The sequence below is a fragment of the Chiloscyllium punctatum genome, chromosome 14 (assembly GCF_047496795.1).
Source record: "Chiloscyllium punctatum isolate Juve2018m chromosome 14, sChiPun1.3, whole genome shotgun sequence".
Taxonomy (NCBI): domain Eukaryota; kingdom Metazoa; phylum Chordata; class Chondrichthyes; order Orectolobiformes; family Hemiscylliidae; genus Chiloscyllium; species Chiloscyllium punctatum.
In genome coordinates, this window is record NC_092752.1 from 30,882,916 (window position 1) to 30,903,242 (window position 20,327).

Sequence of the window (20,327 nt, forward strand, 5' to 3'; positions counted from 1 at the left end):
ATAAGTCAAACATGGCATATTGTGAAAGCACGACTGTGCTTCCAAGTAAATTTAACCTAAAGGAACTGATTTATTGTGTTAAGTTCAAATTTAATATAAAGACTTTCAAAGGAGTCAAAGTGTATTGTCTAGGAAGATTAAAGAGCAAGCTGTTCAATTCTTAAAAAGAAATGTTAAAGAAAAAACAGAGTGACTAACTGCAAAGTAATATTGAATTGAAGCCAAGAAAGCCCTTGGGACAAAGAGGTGAATAAAGGTTAAAAACATATTAAAAATCACATAATTCAAAAAAGGAAGCAAAATTGTGCTTTTGTATGAAATCTTATTTCATCAGAGATATTAACCTATTTAAAATAAATGTGCCATTAAAGTAGGAGACAAAAGAATGTTAAGAGAATGTATTCAGACACAAAGAATAGCGCAATTTCATATCACAAAAGACTTAGAAATAATGAAATTGTCAAGAATTCAAATATGTGTTACTGAGATAGAGTCTGACCAGCACAAAAGGATAGCACAGAAAAATTCAAATATATTAATACAATTCAAATGAACTGTAAAAGTTAAATGACCAACCCAAGACCCTTTAGGATCAAGGAATTAGGATCAAGGCAGTTACAAACAGCACAGTCCGGACATACAGAATTGTGCATTGTAACTATTGGAAGAAGTTTATCGTATATTGGCTAGAAGAGGCAGAGCTACTTCAATACAGGAATTTACTTCAATGAAATTTTGGCATTAAAAAATAACTAACCCAGGTAGCACTGAGGGAGCAAAGAGAAAACAATTATCTCTGCTTTGGGTCTGCTTGTACCAAATGAATTACTTCTGCTGCCACTTTAGTTATGTCAGTATCACATAACAATCTTTGTATTCCATCTATACGATAGCACTAAATAAATGAGGCATGACGTGCCAAATGATCGGGCAGATTATAAAAAAATTTAAATGGAAACAACCTACAAATCAGTCTTGAAACAGGTGTCACTCTTTCTTGACAAAATGTTTCATTGCAAATTGTCATTGATACACAGTATTGGAAACAAATGGTTTTTGCAATTTGACCGGTTGGCTACTTCACATTTTATAATTGCTGTACGGTACCAGACACTTGTTTCCATCAATTCCCAAGAGACTATTCCAGATTTTATGGAATTTAGTCTGATTTTCCTCCTATGTTATAGCAATTCCTACCACAAATCTTTTATCAAGGATAAATTCCTTATGGGTTTCTCATACTAATTAATTCAGAATCATGCAGCACAGCATTGAATTCCGTGAAATTTATCAACTGTTTGTTACATCCTCAAAGAACTCTAGTGAATCTGTAAAACATGATTTCCCTTTCACAAAACTAGGTTACTCTGGTTAATTATGTTAATTATGTTCAAAATGTCCTGTTGACAGATTGATATCTCCTGCTACATATTGACCAAACAAACAAGGTGTGTATTCCAGGATTGGACAAACAAATCTTAAGTAAACTGTAGCTCTGATATTTTTGTTGCAAAACCAAAGATTCCTTCTCAAAAACCCAAGAGGTCTGTTTGCTTTGCATTGTTATCTGCTGAATGTGAAAACCCCATTGAAGATTGCTTTTTAAGATGAACCTGTTGGACAATCTGATTACAGCACTTCAAGGGTGAAGCAGCAGGATATTAGAAAAGCTTAAAATAATCAAATAGAGTCAACATGGTATTGTGAAAGGGAAATCATGTTTAACAGATTTACTAGAGTTCTTTGAGGATATAACAAGCAGAGTTGACAAAGGGGAACCAGTAAGTATAGTGCGTTTAGATTTTCAGAAGGCTTTTGATAAGCTGTCACATAAATGGCTACAAGGGCTCACGGTGTTGGGGGTAACATATTGACATGGATTAAGGATTGATTAACACACAGAAGACAGAGTGGGCTTAATAGGTTGGAGAGATGGAATTAGTTTACCATCAATATTAATGATTTGGGTGAGAGGGCAGAGTGCAATGTATCCATTTTTGCTGATGATACAAAGAACTAGGCCATGTTATAATGACAAAATAAAGAAGCCACAAGGATACAGAGATAGATTGAGTGAATGTACAAAAATGTGACAGATGAAAATTAATGTAGGAAAGAAAAATCAAAAGACAGATTATTATTGAAATTAAGAGAAACTCCCAAAAAATTGCAGCACAGTGGAATCTCGCTGTTGTTCTGCATGAAACACAAAAGTTTATCATATACGTGCAGCAAGTAAATAAGAAGACAAGTTGTATTTTTGTCTTTATTCCTAAGGGATTGTACTTTAAAAACAGAGAGGTCTTGTTCCAACTGTACAGGGTATGGGTAGGTTTTACCAAGAGTACTGAGTACAGTTTTGGTTCCTTTATATAAAAAGGATATTGTAGGTTGGAGGCTGTTCAAAAGAGATTCACTAGGTTGTTTCCTTGGATAATGTTGAAACCATATTATGCTAGAAAGAAAGAATGGAGAAACTGGCGTTAGTTACTGCTCAACAGAGTGAGAAAGCAAATCCAGACGTTGTGGATTTTAATATGCCTCAAAATAGATTAAAAAATGAAGAAGTCCTTGAGGAGTGGGATAGGTTAGTAAACTATCTGTCTCAAGAGCAAAGAATGCAGTTGAAAGATTTGTTACTGCAGTATGAGGACATATTTAGACATCAGATGGGGAGGACTAATACTATTGTACATGAAGTAGATGTAGTGAATGCTGTTCCGATAAAACAACACCCCTATCGGCTTAATCCTTTCAAAGCCAGACAAGTCCAGAAGGAGGTGGAGGCCATGCTCAACAAGGATATCATCGAACCAAGCCAGAGCGAGTGGAGTTCGCTGATTGTCTTAGTTCCCAAACCTGATGGGACTCAACGGTTTTGCATGAATTATTGATAGGTCAACGCGTTACAAAATCAGACTCACATCCAATATCAAGATTGGAAGACTACTTTTCGTCATTTATAAAAATGATCTGGATATAAGCATAGGAGCTACAGTTAGTGAGTTTTCAGATTACACCGAAATCGGAGGTGTAGTGGACAAAGAAGGAGGTTACCTCAGATTACAATGGGATCTTGCTCAGATGGGCCAATGTGCTGAGTAAAGAAGTTGGGAAGACATGCTGCGACTGTACAGGACATTGATTAGGCCACAATTGGAATATTGCTTACAGTTCTGGTCTCCTTCCTGCTGGAAGGATGTTGCGACACTTGAAAGAGTTCAGACAATATTTACAAGGATGTTGCCAGGGTTGGAGGATTTGATCTATAAGAAGAGGCTGAACAGGCTGGGGCTGTTTTCCCTGGAGCGTCAGAGGCTGAGGGGTGACCTCATAGAGGTTTATAAAATCATGAGGAGCATGAATAGGATAAATAGACAAAGTCTTTTCTCTTGGGTGGGGGAGTCCAGAACTAGAGGGCATAGGTTTAGGGTGAGAGGGGAAAGATATAAATGGACCTAAAGAGGAATTTTTTCACACAGAGGGTGGTGCGTGTATGGAATGAACTGCCAAAGGAAGTGGTGGAGACTTGTACAATTGCGACATTTAAAAGGCATCTGGATGGGAATATGAATAGGAAGGGTTTGGAGGGGTATGGGCCAAGTGCTGGTAAATGGGGCTAGATTAGAGTGGGATACCTGGTCAGCATGGATGAGTTGGAACAAAGGGTCTGTTTGCATGCTGTGTATCTCTGTGACTCTATGACTCTGAAAGGATTGAATTATAATGAGTGGCTAAACACAAGTCAGGCCTTTATTCATGAATAATTCAAAGAAAACTTACTGAAAGATACATGTTTCTGAGGGGTCTTGACAGGGTAATAGTTGAGATATGTTTCCACTGATGTGGGAATCTCAAACTAGGGACACTAGTTATAGAATAAGGGAACACTCATTTAACACTGAGATGCTATTTCCCATTGGTTCTGCTATTTTGCAATTCCAGAAAGTCAACTTGTACTGAATTGACAGGATCATTAGATTCTCCTTAAGCATTATTCACACAGTCATGTACAACCAGTTGTGCCTGGATATTTAACATTATGGGAAGGCCATTTATGTATGTCAACACAGAAACTGTCCAAACACCATTGCTGGAGCATTCAAGGGAGGCCATTTCTAGGAAAGGGCAGTTTCCTATCTCACTCTCTCTTTTCCCTTTGTCTTTCATTGGTAAATAACTGTCAGATCCAATCTGATCAGTAGACTATCTTATCCCTGGACTTACCTGAATCTGAGATCCATTAAATTTCTCCCTTGGCTCCTTGCAGTCCTGACACTGTCCACTACTGAGGTCTAGCAATGTTTGAGCTGTGCTCTCAAGAGGGAGAGTTCTGGCCACTCGGGCACAAGTTCCACTCTCAGTCTGTTTAGCACATGGTCAGTGTTATCACTGCAGGGCAGGCTCTTTTGGCTCCATCAGATGCAAGCCAATTCTCACAACTGGGAAATTAGCAATATGCAACCTTGTAAATTTGAAATTGAACGTGTTGCCATTGTTATGGAGATAAATGTAGCAGACAATCTGTATATAACAAAGTTCTGCAAACTGAATTCAAGTAATTGGCAGCTGCTTTAACTGAATTGGTCAAGGAGATGAATGTTGGTCAGATTATTGCTACCTAATGTAACAGTTGGACTTCAAAAATTACATTTTCCTTTGTTTGAAAAGTTTGAATGAAACCTCATTTAAAAAAGCTTCTTCTTGCACTCGTTTTGAGCTAACCGTTAACTACATTGTTGCTGCTGGGTATGTCTTTGCAATAAATCATATATGCTACAGCTAACGAAGAACTGCAAAAAGCACTGCCATGAAAAGGAACATAACTCACTCCAACTTCAATAAGGAGCACTCAAGGGAAATACTTCATCAGTTTTATCAGTGGCTTTGACACCTTCATTGCCTCCAACTTGGTTCCAGAGTGTTAATTACTTTTGATCTTTTTCACCTTGCACACTGCAGAAATATTGGACTGGCACAGGTCACTGTTATTGGTGTTGGTTATCAAGTTATATGATTTATAATATATTACACATGTACAAATGTACTGATGAACAGCTGAACTTGCATTATTTGACAAATACCTTTTGTCTCTTTTCCTGTCAAATTTACTCATCAATTTCTTCTCTCCTCGAAAGGTATTGAATCCTTGTTAATTTGCAACTATGATTTATGTTTCAGATACTCAAAGGAAGCTCATCAAATCCACGTGCAATAGCAAACTAGAGTAAAGGGAGGATGAATCAAATGAACCTAAGAAAGTGTATGTCATTTACAGAATAGTTTTTATAAAATGAGTAGACAGAACAGTACTTGAAAATTAAAGCAAAGAACTGTCAAATGTTTCAAGAATTCAATACATAGATGACCTAAAAAACATTATGAATGGTTTCTCAAAACAGAAATTGCTGTGAAACTCAGCAGGTCTGGAAGTATCTATGGTGAGAAAGCAGAATTAACGTTTTGAGCTTGGTGACTCTTCATTAGAACTTCATTGGTTCTGATGAACAGTCACCACACTCATAACACTAACTCTGTTTTCTCTCCACAGGTGCTGCCAGAACTGCTGAATCTTCCCAGAAATTTCCTCATTAGTTTCAGATCTCCAATATCTGAAATTCTTTGATATTTTAAAATACGAATGGTATCACAATCGATGTAGGATAAGATTGAAAGAGATACTGGAATCATGTTATTCAACTTGTAATACTCAACTTATAAAACCATGGTAGAGCAGCAATCAGCAAGGTAAACAGACAATGTAACCTTATGCTGTACATCTTTTCTTATAATAGTTAAGTGAACTGTTGTTTAAACTGTGCATCACTTAATGGAATATCAGGACAGGTGACCAGGCAGTAGACCTTAAGGTGCATCTTAAAAGAAGCGTGGTAGAAAGATTTATGTAGGAAATTCTAATTCTTAAATAGCTGAAGGCAAGGCCCTCAACAGTAGAGTGAAGAAAATTGGGAAATGCAAGCAATTAGAATTGTACGAGCACAGGCATTGCACAGGAAGTTAGAGAGATAAGCAGTGATTGTTTTCAGATCCCTCCATATGACAATGATCAGAACTTCAAAATCAAGACATCAAGCAGAGTGGCAATCCAAGAATGATTGACAATCCCCAGAAAACATGGGTCAGTATAACAATCATCTGCCAATAATGGTTTAGGTCGGTATCAATCTCAAAATGGCATTTGCAATATAGGCGAGAGCACAAAACAATAAACATGTATATTCTTTTGCATCTTATTAAGCTGATTGTGACTGTTGGAATCTAGTCATGTTAAAACTAAATGCACTGGTGAAGAGTAACTCAAAAACATAATAATTTACTCCTTTATTGTAATATTTATTGAACTGATTAAATAAATATTTCTCAAAGTCAGATTAAGCCTGCAATATTTTAGTGTTAAATATTCTCAATTCAGATTATGGATTTTAGCAAACAGTTGGAAATTCAGGTGCTTTTGTCATGTCAGTGAGCAGCAGAAAATTTTGAAACAAACTGACAGCATGTCATTATGTGGTCTACTCCTGGTAATTATTGATTTGTCAAGCAAATTATGCAATATTGAATATAACATACTTGTCAGTCATTTACCAGTTCCATCTCTGCAGCTGCTTTGTTCTAAATAGTTGTTCACCTCCAACAGAGATGAAAAATTACCCAATAAAAATAATGCCTTAAGTCTCCACTTCTGTCCCTACCAATATCAAATTGTAATTTGAAATAGTGGAAAGTAAATGGTGACCAATTTTTACTTGTGTAGAGCTTCAACTGTTTCCAGTTTTCTTTCAATACAATTTATATATAATATGACAAAACAGAGTGATTTACAACAACAGATGTATTTTTCCAGATGCAATATTTAATTGGTGCCAATTTAAATAAAATGTTGACGATAAACTCTTTGATTTAGGATTGAAACCTCTTGGATATAATGATTAAAATTATTGGCGTTTTTAGACACCTGGGGGTGATGTCTTCATTCAGTTGTCAAGACTTTTAATTCTGACTAACTCTCATCAATAAAATTTTATATTATCAGAGAAAATACTTTACAACTGTATTCACTGATTTCTTGCAGATTGTAAGACAAGACCTATCAACTGTGCTTACACACCATTGTGATAACAAGTATCTATTGAACACTATTCATTCATTGATGAAATCTGCTTGAAATATTTAGCTGAATTAGGATATTTTAAAAATCCTGGTATTAAATTTATAAGTGTAAAGACATTTATTTGGAGGAACATTGGATTTGAAAATCTAATCAACAAAAGAAAGGGCCCTTTTCTGAGGAAGGGAAACTGTTAACTCTGATTTCTGTTCACTGATGTTGACAGACCGGCTGAGTTTTTCCAGTAACTTCAGTTTTTGTTTTTGATTTATAGCATCGGCAGTTCTTCCAGTTATTTTTTTGGCCCAATTATTTTAATAGATGAGCTACATGCACGTTCTCAAGTATGACATATAACCAGAAAGTAGATTTCTGTAGCAGGGCCAGTATAAGTGCTGAACCATGGCTAGGAAAAGAACTCGACAAAAGTCAATTTAAACATGTTTTGCTGGAAAAGAATTAAACATGTTTAAAAACATCTCATAAATCCAAAGACTTCTAAGGAAACCATAAGATCAGGTTTTATGAAAATGTTGTGACAAAAAGAAACACACATCAAATCACCAATCCAAAATTGTAAAATGCACAGATAAAATTAACAAAAAATAATAATGCCAAATGATGATTTGCATGTACCATGCCTCACACTGTATTGACAACCCATAGAATAACTGGTCAGTTAATAGAGGGAATGTTGATTTTTTTTTAAGAATGAAGTAGCAAATCTTTTCTTTCTAATACTGAATTGTAGTAAGGTACAATTCTTTGGGAACAGAACCCACCTGGATCCTTACAGAGTGACCACTTTTCTTATCCAAGCCTGCTCTTAATCTGTTTGGCCATGGAATAGGAAACAGGTTTGAACTTGTACACAACTTTTTAGATTGTGCTCTTCAGATTGTGATCAGAAATGGAAACCTTGACTGATATGCTTTTGCATTAAACTCAGAAGACTAAGTAAGTTTGTGTACACCACCAGCACCCAGCTAAATCAATTAATAGCATAATCTTAAGTCTTGAATCTTTTCCAGTCAGTACAGCTCACCATATGAAGCATTTGCTTTTTGATCTTTGAAGTGTTATGATTGGATAGATTTAACTATAAGATTAGAATTAGAATGTTGATCAAGTTTTTATGTCCAGGGTTGAATTAATCGCACAATTGCACCAAATTACATCATCAGATACCTGTGTCAATGTTTTTCTGTTCCATAAATTCAAATACCTTTTTATTGCATTCATAACAAGGATTGTTCTACACATTAAAGCTGTGTACATTATTAGGTAATATGTGACTTCTAAATCAGCAATAGATTTTCAACAATGCACAGATTGAAAGAAAACGATGAAAAAGTTAACAATTAAAAAAATTCCAGTGAACTGTTCCAGGACCATCACAGATTAAGGCTTTTCTGTATTCTACAACCAAATCTCTTGAACAGATGGCCTGTTAGAATAGCTTTTGCTTAATTCGTCTATTGTTTTACCAACAAGTGAATAAGTTTGAAGTACAATACAAATATTTTAATTTAAAAATAAACTTGCTTGGTTGTGCAGGAATCAAGCTGTTCATATGATTGTGCCCAGATGTTTAACTTCCAGAAGGTAAAATTACTCTGAATTATAACTGGTGCGCAGTAGAAGTGCTTTGTTTAGTAAATTGGCGTGCTAGCTCTAATGGAGCATTAGAATAATTTTTTCTAGGGTTCCAAAATTCATCCTGGTATGAGTTAAAAGTATAGAAATCCCAAGAATCAATGATTTAGAGCAATAAGGGAGAATTAAAAATTTACTTCTTTCTAGCCTACTCTGTACTCATAGTGCTAAGGAATTATTAAAGCCAGAAAAGGAAAATAATATACCACAACAACAAAATCAGTTTTTAAAAAAGTATCAACAATAATGTGTGTTATCCAGCGCCTTTAATGTGATAGACTTCCCAAGGCAATTCATTTTAAAATGAAAAATGAAACAGGCTCCATAGGGAGATATTATAGGAGATTGCCAACAGCTTAATACATAAAGAGGTAGGTTTTAAAGAGTGTCTTAAGGGAGGAAAGGTGACAGAGATCAGAGGTTGAGGGAGTGAATTCCAAAGCTTGGGACAGAGGAAGCTGAAGGCATGACTATGAATGACAAAGCAATTAAAATCAGAAGTAGTCAAGAAGCCAATGTTCACGGAGTACAGACATCTCAGAACTTTGAAAAACAATTATAGAGGCAAGGAAGAGCCAGGCTATTGAGGTATTTGAATAGAAGAACAAGCTTTAAAAATGAGATATTGGTTAGCTCAGTATAGGTCGGTCACCACAGGCATGATGACTGAATGACACTTGGTGCAAAACAGGATAAGGGTAGTAACACATAAACATAGAAACATTGAAAACAGGACCAACAGTAGGTTATTCAGCCCTTTGGTTTCGATCAGAGTGGTGCTGGAAAAGCACAGCAGGTCAGGCAGCATCCGAGGAGCAGGAAAATCGACATTTCGGGCAAAAGCACTTAATCACTTTTGCCTATTCAACCCTTTGGGTCTACTGTGCCATTCATTATAAATCATTGGCTATTCAAACAATTCAGTAGCTTGTCCCCACTTTCTCCCAATACTCAAATAACTTAACTTTAACTCAAAGAACTACAACTAGCACCTTCTTGAAAACATTCAATGCTTTGGCCCCAACCGATTTCTGTGGTAGCAGTGAATGCCACAGGCTCACCACTGTCTTGGTGAAGAAACGCCTTCTCATCTCAATCCTAATTGGCCTACCCCATATCCCTAAACTGTGATCCCTGGTTCTGGACTCCCCAGTCATTGGGAATATTCTTCCTGCATTTGCACTATCTAGCCTTGTTAGAATTTCCATGTAATCCCCCCACCCCCACCCCCACCCCATTCTTCTAAACCCCAGTGAGTATATCCTAACTGATCCAGTCCCTCTTCATATTCATACGACAGACCTCCCAACCCAGGAATCAGTCTGGTAAACTGTAGCTACATTCCATCCATGGCCAGAACATTCTTCCTCAGGTACGGATGTAACCAATACTTCCAGGTGTGACTTCTTCATAGCTTGTACAATTGCAGCAGGACATTACTGCTTCTGTAATCAAATTCTCTTGCTTTGAAAGTAAACATACTATTTGCCTTCTTCACTGCCTGCTGCACCTCCAGGCTTACTTTCAGGGCCTGGTGTACAAGGACACTTGCTGCATCTTCCTCTTTCCCAATTTGCCACTGTTCAGATAATAATCTGCCTTCCCATTTTTGCTCCCAAAGTGCTTAACCTCATAATTATTCACACTACACTTTATCTCTCACACACTCAACTTGTCCAAATCGCACTGAAGCATCTCTACATCTTCCTCACAATTCACCCCTACACTCATGTTTGTGTCATTTGCAAACTTGGAGATATTACACTTAGTTCCTGCAACTAAATCATTAATGTATATTGTGAACAGCTGGGGTCCAAACACTGATCCCTGCAGTATCCCACTAGTCACTGCTTGCCACTTGGAAAAGGTCCTTTCTATTCCTACTCTTTGTTTTCTGTCTGTAATTCACATTATCTGATGCTATGTCATTCAGTGCCATAAATTTAATTTCATTCTTAATGCAACACCACCCCCTCTACCCACCTCCATGTCTTTTCGATAAATTGTAAATCCTTGGATGTTTAACTGCCATCCCTGAACCCCCTGCAACCATGTCTCTGTGATGCCTATTACATTATAATCATTCAGATGATTTGTGCCATTAATTCATCTACTTTGTTAAGTATACTATGGGCAATCAGGTAAACTACCTTAATGCTAACTTTCTTATCATTATTAGAGATATTGGAAATCATAAGATGTCGTAAGTTATCCTTCCTTTTTGCTGCATTCCTAGTCTGCCTCGAGCTTAAACCCACTTGCATACATGCTATCCTGCTGCTTATCTTTCCATTTAACTCCATACTCCCTATAGCTTACGCTTTCCCTTCCCCCCGACTCAGACGTTTAAAGTCCTATTGACCACCTTATTTATCTTATTCACTAGAATACTGGTTCCAGATGGGTTCAGGTGGAAACCACCCTAACAGTACAGATCCACCCCCGGTTCCAAAACTGATGCCAATGCCCCATAAAATGGAATCCCTCTTTCCCACACCAATCCCTTAGTCATGTGTTTACTTCCCTAACTTTCTTATCCCCATGCCAACTGGCACATGGCTCGGGCAGTAACCCAGAGATTATGACCCTTGAGGACCTGTACTTCAATTTCCTTCCTAGTGCTTGATAATCGCCAAACAGGTCCTCCACCCTAGCTTTGTCTATGTTGTTTGTCCCAATGTAGACAATGACAACTACATCCTCCCCCTCGTGACCCAATATCCTTTCAAGCCGGTCAGAAATGCCCTGCACCCTGGCACCGGGCAGGCAACACACCATGTGGGATTCCTGATCCGGCTTGCAAAGGATACTATCTGTCCCCCTAATTACAGAATCCCCTACAACAACTACTTGCCTTTTTGCTCCCCTTTCTTGAATGGCCATCTGCATCATGATGCTGTGGTCAGCTGGCTCTTCCTGTCCACAGCCCTTTCCCTCATTTGTACAGGGAGCAAGAATCGCATACCTATTGGACAAGGTCAAGGGCTGAGGCTCCTGCACTCCTGAACTCAGAATCCCCCTTTATTTACAATCACACCCTGTTGTCCCCGAACACCTACAGAATTTGAATTACTTAATCTACTGGGTGTGACTGCCTCCTGAAACAAAGCGTCCAGGAAACTCTCCATCTCCTGAATGTGCTGCAGCGTTTGAAGCTCAGATTCCAGATCATCAATTCGGATCTGGAGATCTACCAACAACCAACACTTGCTGCAGATGTGGTCAGTTTAGTTCACAATGGGATCAGCCAGCTCACACATTGTAAAGCTACAGCACATCACCTGTCCAGCCATAACTACTTATTTAATTAACTTTTACAATTTATGTATTAAATAATTTCGAGTACTTCTCTACTCCGGTCTTATTCAATTAATCAATCAAACTTTTAATCACACAATATATAAGAAATATAAATTTAAAAGTCTTACGTTAACAACACACGAGGGGCTTTCTTGGTTAGGGCTCCCACTCTTCCTGCTGCTAGAACAGAAATGGAGGGCCATGCCGGTCAAGGTAAGTTTTTTTGAAATCTTAAAGCGGTGACTCACCTTCCCTGTAGGCCTCCTGATCAACTTATTTAAGTCAATCACACCAACTTAAATAGCAATCACTTGCCTTCCCAACAGCTTCCCTGCTCTGACCTCACTTCCACCCAGCTCCTGCCACTCTCTGCTGTAAAAAAGACCACTGGCTTCAAGGCAAGTGCTTAAATAGCAATCACGTGCCTTCCCAACAGCCTCCCTGCTCCGACCTCACTTCCACCCAGCTCCCGCTGTTCTCTGCTGTAAAAAAAGCTAGAGTTCAGTCTGCAGTTTGAAAGAGAGAAGGCAAAATCGGATGTAGTTGTGTTACAGTTAAATAAAGGTAATTAGAGGGGCATGAAAGAGGAACTGACGAAAATCGACTGGAAGCAGAGCCTAGTGGGGAAGACAATACAGTAACAATGGCAGGAGTTTCTGGATGTAATTGAGGACACAGTACAGAGGTTTATCCCAAAGAAAAGCAAAATTATCTGGGGTGAGGGGAGGTGGTGGAATTAGACAGCTATGGCTGACAAAGAAAGTCAGGAAATGTATCAAAGAAAAAGATAGAGCCTATAAAGTGGTGAAGAGCACTGGGATATCAGAAGATTGGGAAGGCATAAAAAACAAACAGAGGATAACAAAGAGAGAAATAAGGAAGGAGAGGATCAAATATGAAGGTAGGCTCACCAGTAATATTAGAAATGATAGTAAAAGTTTCTTTCAATACAAAAGAAACAAACAAAAGGCAAAAGTTGAGATTGGGCTGCTCCAAATTGATGCTGGAAAGCGAGTGATGGGAGATAAGGGAATAGCTGAAGAACTTCATCAATATTTTGCGGCAGTCTTCACAGTGGAAGACATGAGTAATATCCCAACAATTAAGGGGAGTCAGGGGGCAGAGTTGAGTATGGTAGCCATTCCAAAAGAGAAAGTGCTAAAAATGCTAAAAGATCTGAAAATGCATTTATTTCCTGGCCCTAATGCGCTACATCCTAGAGTTCTAAGGGAAGTGGCTAAGGAAATAGCGGGGCGGTTGGTTGTGATCTTTCAAATGTCACTAGAGTCAGACGATTAGAAAATTGCTGTTCAAGAAAGGATCAAGAAAAAGATAGAAAATTATAGGCTGATTAGCCTAACCTCGGTGTTGGTTTCAGATTTCCTGCATCTGCAGTATTTTAGTTCTACCTACATTGCAGTGGTTACTTATGTAGCACTAATAAAGACATCAACAAGAACCAAGAACCAAGTTATTAACATGTTGAAGGACGATGAGCTGGAGCAAGGAAATCTTGAGTATTGGTTGGAGGCACAAGATTTACAACAACTGCAGGCAATGAAAAATCTATTTTAACATCAATGACAGACAATTAGTGCAGAAGGAAATCTCACCAAAATTGTTACAGATGAATTTTGTCAATTCTTTGAACAAGAGCTCGACCAAGAAGAAATTGGCAATAGCAGTAAAAATAACTATGGTTGTTCAGTATTCACAGGGAATAGGATGTAGTCATATGCACCTCATTTACTCATTCAAAGCTTTCTGCAAACTCTGATGGTTTACTGGAGAAGCATCCATAAACACCCAAATAATCTGCAGCCATTGTATATAAATTATGCATGTATCTTGTGAACTGAAACAGATATTTGTCCTTGATGCATGTGTTCTTCTTTAATCGCTTCAAATAACTAATCATGTATTTGGTGCAATGAGGCTTGATAAGAATTATTAGCTGCTTGATTTCACAGAATGAAGTAACAGCAATTATAATTAAATCCACTTAGTTCCATAAGTACAAATTATCTTGCTGTAATATCACAAAATAAAAAACAACCCATGCTGCTTCACACAAATTTTTTAAAATGTTATTACTTAAAAATAACTTTTTTTCCAAAATCCTCTCTGTGGGGAAATTTGTCAAATATTCTGAAAGGTGCAAATGACTTATAACCCTGTTACATGATCCACATTCCCAAAGGTCCTGCTAAAATACCATGAATGCATTTAAAAATTTTAAGTACTACTTAGCATTTGCCTGTGCATCAAAAATAATTACACCAGCTAGAGTTGGCAGGCATTCAAATTGTTCAAACATGCATATGTTCTTATTATTATTTAGACTGAGTGGTGGTGCTACTGATCATATTACCAACATCTAATGTAACTATAGCTGGTCTTGGTATTTTGACAATCTCAATCACTGCCTGCAATGAAATACCCTGAAAAACTGCACTGATGTGCTTGATAGAAAAGCGTTTCTTTTCCCAAAGTCAAAGTCAATGTATTGATTAAATAGAGTTACAAATACAATTTTCCACTGAAAATCTTCTCAAGGAAAGTAGTAAAAAGAATGTTAGATTATAATTGTAAGATTAAGAAATACTAAGAAAATCTAGAGCTAAAATGCTGGTGTGGAGCATGGATAATGATGTGATTTAGATGGTCAGAAATGATCGTTCAGTGAACCTTCTAAATTTACATGCAATTTAAGTCAGGTTACTCCACAATATCAATAGCAGGTCCATATGAACCTTGGTCAAATTACTAACACACCACTGAAATAATTGAGACTAGGGTGGAGGCGTTGGGAGATAGGATAGGATTTTCACTGCAACACAACATATTTACTTTACAAATTATGGTGTAAGTACAATTTTGTTCAAGTACAAATCAAGCAAAATCATGCTCAGGCGGTTGCACTGTACCTTCTCATATCTTCCTGGATGAAAAGTGCAATCATCTGCTTAGGGATGAGGAAAGACAGTGTAGTTTCCGCCATCTGTTCCCTTACACACAGCCACCTACCATTAGCTGTGGGCAATCTGTAGACTTTCCATATGATATTTTTAAAGACTGCAATTAAAACAAAAAGATTAATAAACATTGGAAGCATATTATAAAGCAGTTTAAGTTAAAATAGATAAAATTCTAATTACAGATACTTTTCTTACAAAGCTGTTCAGTTGCTGTACAGGTCTGTACGTGTCTTTTTGGCCGATCACCAAATATATTATGCCAGGTGATCACTCAGTAACTGATACAAAAGGCTTCATGCAGCTCATCCATTAAATATTCATGTAATGATCTTACAGAAGTTTATTACACATACACAAAAATAGGTCAACATGTACTTATAGGACATGCAAAACGTCTGCTCTCAATTGGTACATTCTCAGGCAGAGCATGAAGAGAACATTCAATTATACAGCTGTGTTCAGAGTTTTTCTCTGTTCCTAGAGCTCTCATTTTCTTCTTTATTTTTAATAGCTTTCTAGTCAGAAATTCCACCCAGTTTGCATATAATTTTTAATTATTGACTCAGAAGTTTGAACATTTTTGAGTTCGAAGTCAGCATCAAATCAACACCCAGAAGTGTGTTGTTTTATCTCTGTTTTCTTATCTTTTTTGGTTTAAATATTCTGTCCCCTTACATGTCCAAGTATTAAGGGTTTTGCTAACAGATAATGAAAACAAAAAAATGTTTGAAATACTCAGCAGGTCAAGCAGCACCTATGGAGAAAAAGTTAACACTTCACATTATGTTGACAATTCATGAAGCTCTCCACAGATATTGCCCGATGTATTGAGTGTTTACAGCACTTCAGCTTTCCACAGCATTTTGCTTTTCCATGACAAAAACATGTTTGGCAAATCTGACAAGACTATTAATGAAAGATAATTATAATATCATAGGAGCAGAATTAGACTGTTCACCCTATTGAATCTGCTCTGCCTTTCAATTATGCTGATATGTTTCTCAAACCCATTCTCCTGCCTTCTCTCTGTAATCCTCGATCCCCTTATCAATCAAGAATCTATCTATTTCTGTCTTAAATATACTCAATAACTTGGCTACCACAACCCTCTGTGGCAATGATTTACACAGATTAACCATCCTCTGGTTGAAGAAATTTTTCCTCATCTCAGTTCTAAGGGGTTGTCCCTTCACCCTGAGGCTGTGCCCTCGGGTCCTAATCTCTCCTACTAGTGGAAACATTTTCCCACATCAACTCTAACCAGACCCCTCATTACTCTGTAAGTTTCAATCAGACCGCCCCTCATCCTTCTAAACTCCATTGATTACAGACCCATAGTCCTCAACCGCTCCTCATATCAGAAGCCCTTCATGCCTGGAATCAGTCTTGTAAACCTCCACTGAACTCCCTCCAATGCTAATGCATCCTTCCTTATACACAGGGTCCAAAACTGCTCACAATATTCCAAATGTAGTCTGACCAGAGTCTTATACAGCTTTAGCTGCACATTTCTACTTTTGTATTCTAGCCTTTTTAAAATGAACACGAACATTACATTTGCCTTCCTAATTGTCAAATGAATTTTCATACTAGCCTTAAGAGAAACACGAACCAGGATTCCAAAGTCCCTTTGTGCTTTAAGTATTTGAAGCCTTCCCCATTTTTTTGTAAACATATTTATTAGCAAGAAAATTTTTTTTTGACTTTACACAAGTACAGTTATTGAAAATATAACAAATAACAAGCACCAGTATAATAAAGAAAACCACAAATTACAAGAAAGCTACTGTCTCCTAACTACTAACCTACCCTATAATACAAAAAACCTAACACTGTGCAAAACAACACCAATAAATAAGTGATTAATAAAATAAAAAAAACAAATGAACACATAAAAACACAAAATAACAATGCTCAGTGCAAAGCTCCCAAACAAAAGAACGGGGGCGTTGTATACATACTCATATTAACTCAGGAGCCCCCCTCCATGGTCTAGGGTTCAGCAAACCTAATCATCCTTGTTAAACAAACACCTTAGTTAAGATAGCAGACAAATCTTATTCAAATAACTCAAAGAAGGACTGCCATGTCTTATAAAAAAAGGTCTGTTGTGCAGTGCACCATGTTTATAAAAAGAAATCCAAGGGGATATGCTCCATAATTAATTTCCGCCATCCCTGCAAGCCCAACGGGTTCTCAGACACCAAATTCATCAGAATATTCTTCAGTGCACAGTAAGTAAGAATGTTGAATAGTTTATCCCCATGCCTGTCTGATGATGATAAATTTGGTAGACCTAGAAGGAGAGATATCGGGTCTACTTTAACTTCGGTCCTCAATACCCTCCCTATCTCTCCTGCCAGAGTGCTCCAATATACACGGAGCCTGTGGCATGTCCAGAAGCAATGGGTAAGATTGCCTACACTTATTTTACATTAGGGACACATTGAAGATGCCCCTTTCTTAAACTTTGCCAGACGGTCCATTGCCAGATGAACCCTGTGCAGAATTTTTAAGTGCATAGCGCATGTCCTATTACAGATTGAGATCTTTCGCATGTTCTCCCATATGTCCTCCCACATTTCAGAAGAGATCTCCACTCCTAGCTCTTGCTCCCAGACCTCACATTACCGATTAATATCCTGCCAGGCCCTGCCACCCAGCAGATGATAGAGGGTATTAACTGAGAGGGTGCTTGTGGAACATAGCAACAACCTCTCCATATCAGGCTTATAGGACTTAGTGAGAAGTTTAGTCGTCTTCTGGATGAAATCCCTAACCGAAAAAAAATGGAAAAGATCTCTGCTGGGCAGCCAGTATTTGCAACTCAATTGCATGAAAGACATCATAACCTCCCCCTCAAACAACTCTCCCAAACTGGAAACTCCTCTCGCTGACCATAGTTTGAACCCGGAGTCCATCACCCCTGGTCGGAACTCTGGCATATCAACTATGGGCGTAAGTGGCGAAATCTTGGATAAGCAACCCTCACTCTGATGCTTCGCACTCCATGCCTTGACCATACTAATGGGGTTTCAGCAGTGGTCCATAACTGTCCTCATCTTATCCATGAACAACAGGTTAATAAGAGAGCACTTTGCCTGGGAGGTCTTGATATCCAGCCATATTGAGGCTGGATCGTTACTTGCCAATTGCACACAAAGGACAGCAGGGAACTCAAGTGATACCTCCTGATATTGAGAAATCAACTCTTCCCCATCTTTGAGGCAACTGCAATTTAGTAAGTTTGATGAAGGCCGAACATGATAACAGACAAAGGAACTAAACCAAGCCATAAGTTTCCGCAGCGTTGACCTGGGAAACATTATAGGGAACATAAGCATGGGATGAACTAAACAAGGAAGGATGAGTGCTAATGAGCGCTATTCAGCCTAACTGCCAACTTTCGTTGAGCAAGTGAGCAAAATTAGTCTGAAAAAACCATGAAACATGGGGGTAATAAAAATGTTTAGGTATTGGAATCCCACCCGTGACCACTTAAAAGGGAACCTAGGGCCATCTTCAATCTCTAGCACTTCCTTCAGGTTCCCCAAAGGCATAACCTCCAATTTTGCAAAGTTGATCTTATATGATTGAATGGCGGAGTGGACTCGATGGGCCGAATGGCCTTACTTCCACTCCTATGTCTTATGGTCTTATATCCTGAAATAGCCCCAAATGAATTGATACATTGTATCAGATGGGGTACGGAGGTCATCAGGTTCAATAAAAACAGAAGGACATCGTTCGCATACAGTGTAATCTTGTGTGCCCTCGATCCCACTTCCACAGCTGTTATGTGGGCGTTCTGATGAATGGCCTCTGCCATAGGCTCTATCACCAACGTAAACAATAATGGTGAAAGGGGGCAGCCTTGCCGACTACCCCTACCAATCCTAAAGTCCCAGACTTCACCCTGTTGGTGATGACCGTGGCCAGAGGGTGGCAATATTAAACCTCCATCCAGCTAGCAAAGACCCCACCCAACCCAAACTGCTCTAAGACATAAAAGAAATACAGCCATTCCACCCAGTCAAATGCTTTCTCTACATCTAAGGAAATCACCAATCCCTAAATTGATCATTGCTGACATACTTGGACCATACTCAGCAACTTTCCACTATTATTAGAAGACCTACAGCCTCTTATAAAACCTATCTAATCTCTTTGACAACATGGGGCAACACCTTCTCCAATCTGAGCTCTAAGATCTTACAATGAACCTTGAAATCTGAATTTATTAGAGAGATGGGCCTGTTTGAGGCACAATCCCCAGAAACTATCCCCTTCTTAAGAATGGGGGAAATATTAGCTTCTCTCAAAGATGGTGGTATGCATTCATGCATATAGGAGTGATTGTATATCTCCAATATTGGCCTTGACAGCATCGCTATAAACTCCTTATAAAACTCACCCAGGAGACCATCAGGGCCAGGCACTTTCCCACTCTGAAGTTGCCTATCTATCTCCTGTATTTCCTGAACTATCAAGGGGGCATTAAGGAGAGAGGCCTGTTCCAAGGTTACCCCTGGTAGGTCCAGGTTCTTAAAAGCTTCCATTTTAGCCCACTTGCCCTCACAACCTTCAAACCAATACAATTCAGAACAAAAACTCCTAAAAGCCTCATTAATCCTTTAGCATCGCATGTAAGGACCCCAGCACTGTCTCTAATTGCAGTGATGGATTGGGGAGCATGCTTTTTTCTAGTCAGATACACTAAATACATCCCTGGCCTATCCCCATCCTCGAACAGCCTTTGTCTAGCAAAAGTAAGTTCTTTGTGGTTTGTGTAAGTACTGAATTCAGGGCAGCCCAGAGGGCTGTGATCCGCTGTAGCTTAGTCGCCAAAGACCACGCAAAATGTGCCGCCTGTGCACATCTCAAGTGGACTCTGCCGTTCCCCCTCTGTCATTTCCGGCTAGCCGAATAGGAAATAGCTAAACCCCCAACAAAGGCCTTAGCGCTCTCCCATAACATAGACGGATTACTAGTCATGCCTGAGTTGATACTGAAGAACTCCTGAAACTCCTTCAAAAAGTATTCCACAAATTTGGAATCCTTAAGGAGAAAAGGATGCAGATGCCAGTGCCGCAAACCTAGCCCCTCACTCTTGGCCTTAACCTCCAAATACCACATGATCGGAAATAGCTATGTTCCCAATTTTACACCCATAATCGAATCCAGAAGGGTCAAGGGAGCCAGAAAAAAAAAATCAATCCTCGTGAGATAGTTATGTGGGTTTGAAGAAAGGGTGAGGTCCCTGC

The 20,327-nt window shown here is 38.5% G+C and overlaps 1 protein-coding gene across 6 annotated transcripts in view; it reads right to left on the reverse strand.

Moving 5' to 3' along the window:
• Positions 1–20,327, reverse strand: part of inpp4b (inositol polyphosphate-4-phosphatase type II B) — a 940,291-nt gene that overhangs the window by 185,540 nt on the left and 734,424 nt on the right. For all 6 annotated transcript variants that reach the window (XM_072584130.1, XM_072584129.1, XM_072584133.1 and 3 more), the window contains one exon: positions 15,013–15,160. In XM_072584130.1, coding sequence (XP_072440231.1) covers positions 15,013–15,160 — 148 coding nt within the window. The remainder of the gene's footprint in view (positions 1–15,012; positions 15,161–20,327) is intronic.